Source organism: Vidua chalybeata, chromosome 27 (assembly GCF_026979565.1).
Source record: "Vidua chalybeata isolate OUT-0048 chromosome 27, bVidCha1 merged haplotype, whole genome shotgun sequence".
NCBI classification, from domain to species: Eukaryota; Metazoa; Chordata; class Aves; order Passeriformes; family Viduidae; genus Vidua; species Vidua chalybeata.
The window spans coordinates 4,829,792-4,840,167 of NC_071556.1; the positions used below are offsets into that span (position 1 = coordinate 4,829,792).

The 10,376-nt window shown below is 60.8% G+C and overlaps 1 protein-coding gene across 1 annotated transcript in view; it reads left to right on the plus strand.

The window, feature by feature from the left end:
- TMEM59L (transmembrane protein 59 like) overlaps positions 1–3,956 on the plus strand; it is a 6,600-nt gene extending 2,644 nt beyond the window's left edge. The window contains 6 exon segments of the mRNA XM_053966136.1: positions 1,072–1,218; positions 1,311–1,416; positions 1,722–1,777; positions 1,779–1,834; positions 1,960–2,077; positions 2,274–3,956. Of these exon segments, the coding sequence (XP_053822111.1) occupies positions 1,072–1,218; positions 1,311–1,416; positions 1,722–1,777; positions 1,779–1,834; positions 1,960–2,077; positions 2,274–2,435 (645 nt within the window). The 3' untranslated portion in view covers positions 2,436–3,956.
- Positions 3,957–10,376: the final 6,420 nt, after the last annotated feature.

Below are 10,376 nucleotides of genomic sequence, written 5' to 3' on the forward strand. Positions count from 1 at the left end.
GGATCCATCCATGGATCCATCCGTCCATCCATCTGGATGGGAGCTCCAGATGTGCCAGGTTGATCCAAGCCACCACTGGTTGCTTTTTCACAAGTCTAAAAAGCTAATTAGCTGGGCTGGGCTTAGCTTGGGCCAGGCAGGGAGACCACAGGGAATTCCCAGGGTGAGAGGATCTGACTGGGGATCGTGGCAGATTCCCCCAGTTTTGATTTGTTATCCTTCCCAGCCATCAGCAACGCTTTCCCCACCTACATTTAATTAATTCAGCTTTTGCCCAATTAATTAAATTAGACTTTGGCCCAAGGAAGAGGCTTTTGGCTTTGTGCACGTGCAGGCAAAGATGAATCCACGCCATAAAAAGAGTGAAAAGCTCCTTTGAACACCCCTCCTTTGCAGCCTGGTTTTAAGACCTTCCCGGTGCCTGATCCCATTTCCCAACCCCTCTTCAAGGCCAGGGATGAGCATCTGGGGGTGACTGGGGGTGACAGGGAGGGCCCTCACCCCCTCCACCCACCCAAAGCATTTTTCCTCGGGTTCCCAGACGAGCAGGCAAAGCAGATTTAGCATAATAATTAGATACAGAATCTGACCTATTTATTTCCTGTTTGCTGGTTTGACCGTGCAAGGGGCTGTCGGAAAATGTTCGGAGCCAGTGGCAGGGAGCAGCCAAGCGGATTCCAGCAGGGATGCTTTAAAAATAACAAACTGCCGCGACGGCCAAGAATCCAGGGCACCGAGAGGCTGCCAGGAGAGGAACGCCCTCGGCACCGCGGCTGCTCCGCTCCCATTGTCTCTGCCAGAGGAGGCTGATCCCACCCCAAAGGGACGGTCCTGGGGCTGGGTGATGGCCCCAAAGCTGGGTGCTCACCCCAGGGACCACAGCCCTCGCTTGGTGACCCTCCTGGGACTGGAGAATAGCCCTGGCACATCCCTTTCCGTGCCTGGGAGAAGCAGGTTGAGCCCAGACCTGAGCACTCGGCTCAACCCAGCCACAACCTCGTGGGGGGACGTTGCCCGCCGGGGTGGGTGACGAGGGGACAGCGGTGAGGTGATGTCCCCGCTGCTTTGCAGAGCCTGGAGCTGAAAGCGCCGTCGTTTTCCATGTTGGATTTGGTCTCCACCTTCTGCAACGACATCGTCAGCTCTGCCCAGAGCTTCATCTCCTCCACCTGGACCTTCTACCTGCAGGCGGACGATGGCAAAGTCGTGGTGTTTCAGGTGGGGGTGTCCCCAGGACCCTCTCTGTGGGTGCCCAGAAGGGTGGGGACCCCCTTCCTCACTGCCTTCTCCCTCTCTCCCTGCCGACCCAGTCCCAGCCTGAGATGGAGTATCCAGCACCCGAGGCCCTGGAGATCCAGCCAGCACAGCCGGGATCGGGATTGGGATCCAGCCCTGCTGTCCCCCAGCCCCACACAGGTGCGGGGGGATCTGGGCTGCTGGGAGGGGGCTGGGAGCCTCCGAGCCCTCCTGGCTCCCTTCTGAGTTCTCCAGAGCTGGACAAATTTCCCGCTTCTCGTGTCTGATCACTTCCCACACCCCACCCACGCTGAGGGGGCTCTGGATGGGGCCCTGCTCCACGAAGCTGCTGGGATCCTCTGTGCCCCCTTAGTGGGCAGAGGGTCCCGGGGGGAGAGGGGGACCCCCACCATGCTGGCAAGGGGATGGGAGAGGGGAGGGTGTGCCCACATGGGTGCCCACCAGCATCGCCTCTCCCCTCCCAGGCCCCAGGGCAAAGGGGGACAAGCCCCCCGTGAAGGAGCCGCGGGGCAGAGCCAAGGGTGCAGCCCCCGGAACCCCCGCAGCAGGAGCATGACTTCCTCGGCTGCATGTCCAAGTAGGTGGCCTGGGACCTGCTGGACGTGGCAGAGCAGATCCCCCCCCCCCCATCCCCAATTCCCAGCCCGTGCCCTGCCATAAACTCGTCCCTTCTCTTTGGCGGGGGGTGGTGGGGTGCTACAGGCGCTCGGGCCTTCCTCGCTGGATCCTGGCCGCCTGCCTCTTCCTCTCCATCATGGTGATGCTGTGGCTCAGCTGTGCCAGCCTGGTGACCGCCCCCGAGCAGCACGTCAAGACCCAGGTATGGGGTGAGCACAGCCCCCAGGGTGTCAGGGACACCCGGCATGGCTGGGTGGGCGTTGCTGGGCCCTGTTTGTGGTGCCCAGTCACTGTGTGGGGTGTGAGGTGCGTCCACAGCCAGCGCCGTGGTGTCCCCAAACTGGGGGTGAGCTGCACCCCGCTCTGGGGCTGCACTGTTGTCTCTGCCTCTCTTCCAGCCTCTGAGCATCAACGGGGACAAGGAGTACCTGGAGGAGCTGGATGGCCCCGGCACCTTCCCCCTGCCGCCCGTCATCACTGTCACCCTGTGCCCTGCGCACGGCGGGGAGGACGCGGGGCCGCTGCCCCTCAAAGTCGACCTGGACAAGACCATCCTGTAGCGCTCCCGCCCCTTCCCACCTCCCTCTCACCGTCCCCATGGCATCGCCCCCGATCCCGCTCCGCTCCCCGCGTCCCCAGCTCCCCGAGGGGCATCCCTGGCTCCGGCCGGGTCCCGCTCTCCTCCCCGGGCACGGCCGCCAGGAGCCGGGCAGCGGCTCTGCCTCCTCCAGGGCTGTGCTGTGAGCCGGGATCCTGGCTTGCAGAGCCAAGAGGGGAGCTGCCAGAGCGGGGAGGCCGGAGGGAGCCCGTCCCCGGAGCGGGACTCTCTGTCTCCTCCCGCCCGGAGCCGCCGGGGCCCCGCAGCCCTCCGGGCATGGGTCCAGCGCTGGGCAGGAGGGAGCCGGCTGCGGTGGGGGATGGAGAGTGTCTGCAGCCTTCTGAGCTTTGGCTCGGCACATCCCCGGCCTCCCACCTTGGGCTGAGCCTCCGAGGCGCCGGCCCCGGCCCTGGGAACTCCCTTCCGCCGGCCGGAGCCGATTGCCTCGGGGAGCCGAAACGTGGCGAATGGATTTGGCGTTGGCAGCCGGAGACAGGAGCGGATCCCGCCGCCTCCGTGCCCACGCGAGCACCCGGCCGGCCCCTTCCCGGAGCGGTGGAGGGGCCCTGGGATGTCTCCTTCCCCTCCCTGCTCCGTGATGCCCTTGGGGAGCTGGCCCCGGTGCCAACAAGTTGCTGGTGGGACCAAGCAGGGGATGAGGCGGCGTTTCCCTGACTTCAAGCTCGGACAGGAGGTGGGAGCTGCTGGGGTGGCTCCATCCTGGGGCTCAGCATCCCCGCCCCATGCTGGGAGAGGCCTGCGAGGCTGTAGCTGACGGCAGGACCCGGTCTCTGTGTCCCTGGGCTCACGCTGCTGCCCTCAAAATGGGCAGTGGGACCAAGCACGGCTCCCCTTGGCTCACCCTGGCACAGCCCCTGGGCGTGGAGGTGTCTCCCCGCTCCCCATCTCCTCCCCCCCATTCTCCACCACTCGATTTCATGCATCGTTCTGTGGTTTGATTTGCACCGGCATGCGGCCCCCCCCCGGCGCCCCACGGGGACACCCCTGTGCCGGGAGGGTGTCGGTCCCGCCACCCCCGTGTCACCTAACACGTCTGTACAGATTAACTTATTACCCCCGACCCCTTCTCGTGGGTTTTTGGGCTCTCTCCGTGTGCCGGCGGCTCCCGGGGGCCGTGGTGTGATGGGACGGGAGCTCTTATCCCCGTCCCCACCGGTTTTGTGCTGCTCCGTGTCACTTTCACCCATCCAACATATCTGGGTTTTGGGAACCGGGTTGGGGGGAGGCGTGTGGGGGGGGGGGTGTCTCGTGTCCGTTTTGGGGTCCACTTTTCGTTGTTGCTTTCCGGCCGCGTGTGAAGCTCGCTGGAGTCTGTGACGTTCCGGCCACGGCAGCTCCCGCGATCCCGGAGGATCAGGAGCTCCGGGGGCAGCACGGCCGTGGAGCCCTCCCGGCCTCGCCTCCGAAGGGCAAACCCAGCCCTGAGCTGGGAGGGGGAATAGAATAAAAGGTTTGTACCAGAGCTGGGCGAGTCGGTGGCTTCGTGGGGTGCTGGTCCCAGGATGGGAGCGGGTTTGATCCCCCCACATGGGGCCGGCGGGGGGGGGCGCGGGGCTGGTCCCGTTCTGGAAACCGAGCCGGGATGAAACCTCTGGCAAACCACAGAGAAATCCCTGCTGGGCTGCTTGGCATGGACGTGGAACAAAGCTCCTCTCTGCTGCTGGGTTGAGAGATTCAGCATCAAGTGTGGGGCAAGCGCCCCAAACCATCCCCTGCGAGGGGAAAGCCGGGATGCAGCGTCCGGGAGGGCTCCACGCACATGGAAGGGTTGGGAAATGAGGGCTTTTCCCACTGAAAACCGCCCGTGCACACATTCCGAGGAGGGAAAGCGTCCGTCGGGCCACGCCGGTGTCACACCCCGGTGTCACACACCAGCACACATGCAGCGCTCGGGGGCTGCCGTGTCCCACCTTTCCCCCCGGCGCGTGTTTGTCCTGGCCCCGTGCCCTTGCCCACGCCACAGCCGAGCTCTCCCCGTGCCAGGCACGGCAGGACAGCTCACGCGAGGCGCTGGAGCCTCGTCTGCAGCACTTCAGTAGCTCAGCAGGGTCCCTGCTCGGAGCCAGCGGCGGCGCGGGGGCCCCCGAGGAGCCGCGCCTGGCGCTGCCTGCGCCGCCCGTTTGCCCCGGGATGCGGAGCCAGGGATGCAGAGGTGCTGGGGATGGATGCCGGCGTGCTTGGCAGGAGTCACAGCCAAAGAAGGATCTCCAAAGGCCTGGGCTGCTCCCTGCCAGCAGCCTCCGCTGCCGGAGCACGTCCCCTGCCTGTCCCTCCGTGGGGGGGTGCGATGTCACCCCCTCCCCGGGGCTGGGGAGGAGGGGAGCGTGGCTCAGTGCTCGCACGATGGGGACAGGAGGGGGTTTTCCCTAAATGGAGTGCAGAGGGAAGGCGTTCCCAGCTCGCTGCCTGTGCGGGAGGATGCTCCGGGCAGTGGGGAGGCAGAGTGGGTGCCATGGCCACGTTTCCCAGCCCTCAGTGAGATCTGGGGGCTTGCACGGCATCCTCAGCAGTGCCTCGGGTTGGGCAGAGGGCTGGGAGGGCAGGAAAAGAGGGAAGGGCTGGGAGATGTAGCCCAGCACGGAGCAGCTTTTGAGGTGGGCACAATCTGATGACTTGGGGGCAAGAACCCCCTGGCCAGGCCCAGGCCACCAAGTGCCCCTCAGAGGGCAGGGACACCCCTCGGGGGTGTCTTTGTGCCGAATTTTCACAGGGGCTGGTGCCGGGGGAGGTGGGAAGGCCCCAGATCGGTGCAGACAGCTGGCAAACCCTGCCCAGCGCGGGCAGCGGCTCCGAGCGCGTCCCCTCCTGGGATGGGAGCCGGGCTGCAGACCGTGGACAAGCTCCTCATCTTTAAACTGGAGTCAGATTCCTCCCTGCTGGCTCGGGGTGCAGGAAACTGTGCCCAGGAGCAGGTGAGGAGGGACCCCACTCTAACAAGAAGGAGATGCATGAAATTCGCTGGTTCCACTCCCCCCAGCAGGCAGCCGGGGGCTTTTCCACCCGACGCCTTTTCCTTCTCGCTCCCTCGTTTATTTTTTCACAGGGGAAGGGAAATTCGTGGTGTGAGGCCCCATCGGCCATGGGCAAGCCAGGCTGTGGTGGAATCACCCTCCAGCCCATGGTGGTGGTGAGGGCATGGGGGCACCCTGAGCCCACGGTGGGTCACGTCCTTGGGGCGAGCATTTGTGTGCCCACATTCACATCCATGTGTCCATCACCGTGTCCTCATGTCCATCCTCGTGTCCATCCTCATGTCCATTCTTGTGTCCTCGTGTCCATCCTCCCATCCTCATGCCCATCCCGATGTCCTTGTGTCCACACTCACCTTTATGTCCACATGCCCACGCTCACACCCTCGTGTCCACACTCACCTCCGCGTGTCCACACGTCCAGCCACAGCCCCACAACTAATCCCAGATGCGTCTGCGGCAAGAAGTGCCCTCAAAAAATAGGGAAAATCCAGCAAGTTTCCCCCTACACTTCCACCACAGACCCCTTTGGCATCTCCCCCCTTGGCCGTGGCTTGGTCTCCATGCCAGCAGTGGGTGCTGAGGGTTGTGGGGGTCTCAGCAGCTGTAATCAGGGTCAACAGCCCCCCTGGCTGCTCTTGGTGGCTGCATTGAGCTGCTGTTGTCCCCTCCAGAAAATCTCAGCTGCTGGGAGCTGGCCTGGCTCCACCAGGCTCACACAATGCCTGGAGGAGCTGGGCCAGGCACGGATTTCCCTCCCCTCCTTTCCCATCTGCTCCCAAGCGTGCCTTTGTCCCTGTTTCTCACCCCGTTCCCCTCAGGAGCTCCTTGTCCTGGGGCCCTGGGCCTGTTCCTCCAGGATGTCTCTGCTCGGGGAGAGCACTGGGGTCCTTGGGATGCTTCAGAGGGCAGAAATCCCAGGACTGGGTCAGCAGGGAGGAGAAGTCCATGTGCCAATCCCCCTTTTGCTGATTTGGGACCAATGATCCCACTCTCATCCCAGGGAGATTCTGCAGGACACCAAGAGGTCGGGGGAGGTTTCTTATTCCTGTCTTGTAGGAGGAAGGAGGTGATGATTCCCATTCTTCCATGAGAGTCCCCAGCCTGGGTGAAACAGCAGGTTTGGAGCTGCAGGGCTCCTGGAGGTGATGGAAGCAGAGCCTGGGCTCCTCTCTGACGTGGGAAAGGATATTTTCCAGCAGCTCCAGCTGCCTCTCCCTGCTCCTGGCCCAGCTCCTGTCAGCACAAAGCTGCGATCCCGAATTCCTGACCAACACTCAGAGCTGTAAATTCGCTTTTAACCCCAATGGAGATAAATCCCCATCCAGGGATGGAGCCAGGATGAGGAGGTGAGATGGGGAGCTGGGCAAGGGCTCAAAGCACCTTCCTGAGGTTCCGCATGTGGAGCTGAGCCCTTTCCCTTACAAATTCTCCTTTGAATCGTGCCTGGAGCCACCACAAAGCCCACCAGGCCTTCAAAGATGGGAACCCCATGGAGCTGCTGGAACTGGGCAGGGCAGCACCATGCCAGGGATGGGAAAACACATCCATGGGTTTCCTCTCCCCGTCCTCCTTCCTATGACCTACCCCACCGAGCCGGAGCCACGGGTGATTCAACAACAACAAAACCAAAGGAAAAACAATCTCCTCGTGCTAATGGGATTGGTTCTGTCCCTACCACGCACATTCCAGCCCGGCTCGAGGGACCCCTCGGGGGGCGGGGGGGATAATGAAGCCAAATTATTCCTCCGTCTTCAAATGTCAGAGTTGAGCGCGGTGCCGCTGGCCGGGCCTGGCGCAGCTGCTGGGCCCTGGCGCTGCCGTGGGGAAGTGGAGCACCCTCGGAGCACAGCCAGTGACAGGCATTTTCCATTCCCTGGCCTTCATTACTTCTTGGAACGCCGGCCCCGCTGGCCGGGCCGCGAGGGGCTTCGCTTCCCCGTTCATTCGTGTGTTCTCCTGCCAGGTGAGGAGCGCAGCCAAGCTGGTCGGGGAAGCTGGGGTTTGACTGGGTGGATGGGAACGGGGCTCCCCAATGGGCTGGGGTGGTGCTGCAGCACCTGCTCCCCTCTGGAGCCAGCCCTGGTTTCGGGGGGATGACACGTGTTGGGCACGGAGGGGACCTGCGGGATCGCGGCCTCGCCGCGGTGCCAAACGGGGCTGGGAATGGCCAACGCCGCCAGCTGGGCGGGAGCCAGCTCCTGAGGGGGTCAGCTCTCCACGTGGGAGTGGAAGGAGCCCAAGATTCCTGCCAGAAGGTGTTGATCCTTCCCCCAGGGCAGACCCCACGTGGCTCCATGCTCCGTGTCCCGCTCGTTCCTGCTCCTCCCGCTCGCTCACCGGCACAGGGCAGCATTCCCACACTCCGTGTTCCATCCCTGCCGGGTAACGCTGCACTGCTGCTCCACAGGGTGGGGGACACTGCCTGGGGTGGGAATCCAGCCAGAGAACCAGGCTGGCTCCGTCCTGGCACGGAAGGGATGCTGCTGTCCCCGTGTTTTGTGCCAGAGCTGAGCTGGTTGTGTTGGATCATCTCTGAGATTGGGGAATTTGGGAACGGCAGGGCTTGGCTGCACCCCAGGATGGTGGGAGCCTACAGAGCTCATCCCGAGGGACTCGGGTATCCCACATTTCTGGGGGTCCCACATCCCTGGGGCTCTCACATTCCTGAGAGTCCCACATCCCTTGGGGTCCCAGATCTCTGAGGGTCTCACATCCCTGGGGGTCCCACATCCCTGAGGGTCCCACATCCCTGAGGGTCCCACATCCCTGGGGGTCCCACATTCCTTAGAGTCCCACATCCTTGAAGGTCTCACATCCCTGGGGATCCCACATTCCTGAGGGTCCCACATCCCTGAGGGTCCCACATCCCTGGGGTCCCACATCCCTGGGCTTGGTGGCCGCTCTCCACCGTGGAATTCTCTCTGTGCCATGGGACCTGGCAGTGGTGGAGCTGCAGGGGGAAGGAGGGGATGATCCACCTCCACCAGCCCAAAGGAGCAGGATAAAAGGGAGGGAGAAAGGTTGCTCCATCCTCCTGGCACAGCAGACAAACCCCAGCCTGTGCTGCCGACCTTCCCCAGGCTCAGGCTGTGGTCGGGATTACCCAGGGATTAGCAGGGAGCAGTGGAGCAGAAATCCAGAGGGAATAAAACCAGGCACTGAGAAACCCCACCCCACCCTCAGGGCAGGCAGGAGACAGGGCTGGGATATCACCAAGGAAGAGCAAGGGAGGTCATTGCATCCTCCTCCACAACAAGGGAAAACAAAGCAGCCAAAAAGGTAACAAGAATTGGGGAAAAAAGAAAAAGAAAAAAGAAAAAAGAAAAAAGAAAAAAGAAAAAGAAAAAAAGAAAAAAGAAAAAAAAAAACTGTGCTGGGAAACAAAACAAAAATTGGAAAAAATAAAACCTCTGGATGCTGGTGCTGGGAGCTGCTCCTGAGGAATTCCTGCTCCTGAGCAGGATGAAATGAGGAGGTCTGAGGGAAAGGCAGCACTGCCAGCTCATGATTTTGTCATTACTCTCTCAGTGCTGGCTGTGGATTTTAAAGTCCAGCTGTGGGAGCCATGGGATACACAAGAGCTTGGCTTGCAGCAAAAGGTACATGGAGAGACCTCATGTTTTGCAAAGGGGAAAAACAAACCAAAAAAAAAGGTGAAAATATGACACAAATAGTCATAGATTGAAATCTATGATCAGAAAGAAGAAGAATGTAAATAGTTTGGAGTTTATTCCTTTTCTTTATATAAATCCAGTCCAGTTGGAGTTGGGATTTTCCAGGCAGACCTCTGCTCTCCACAGTAGGAATTCCAGGCCTGCCTGGATGTTCTGAGTGCACGGGATAAATATATTACAGTTGTGTGAGTTGCTCAGATTGCTGTGCTAACACTGGTCATAAAATTCACCTTAGATATAAGGCAGGCTGCTCGGGGAAGGGGGCTAAGTGCACTCAACAAATAATGAAGAGAAATAAAAATAAATATCAAATGGCCCATAAAATCAAACAATAATGGTAACTAAAAAGTTCCTGGATTTGCTGCCAGAGGTAAAATCCCATCAGCAATATGAAATAACAAGAAATACCCCCCCTTGGTTCCTTCTCCACATGACACAAGTCAGCACGCCTGGTCACCAGAGTCGTTATGGAATACATCTTCCTTCCAGGGTCTTATAAATGCATTTTTCCTGCTTTGAGAGACCTTCTGGGGTTCAATTTAACTGGGATCTGGGGAACACGTGAAAGGCATTTACAGCATCCAGCCCGGCCCCGCTTTTCCTGCAGGGGAAGCAGAGGTGCAATGCTCACAGCTGCCATCGCTGCCCCACCTGGGGTGGAGAGGGCACAGCCCTCTCGGGACAGAAATAGCTGCACTTCAAATATCAGGGCAGACCTAAAAATATCAGGGTGGACCTAAAAATAACAGAGGGGAAGCGTTTGTTTGAAGTCTTTCGCAGATCAGGGCGTGCTGATCGGGTGAGGGGCGGCTGAGGGGGCTCAGAAGGAGAAAAGGAGGCTCAGGGGGGATCTTTGGGCTCTGCACAGCTCCTGACAGGAGGGGACAGCTTGGGGGGGTCAGGCTCAGCTCCCAGGGGACAACAGGACCAGAGGGCACGGCCTCAGGCTGGGCATTGGGAAAATTTCCTCATGGTCAGGCTCTCTGGAAGGGGCTGCCCAGGGAGGTTTGGAGTGCCCATCCCTGGAGGTGTCCCAGGAACTCGTGGATGTGGCACTCAGAGCTCTGGGCTGGGGACAAGGTGGGGATCAGGCACAGCTTGGACTCGGTGGTCTCGGAAGCCTTTTCCAACCGAAATAACTCCGAGATTCCATAAAGTGTCCCCCAGGGAAAGGGGAAGGTGTCAAATGAAGCCGAGCTGGAAGCGGGACAACCGCGAGGTGTCGGGAAGGAGAGG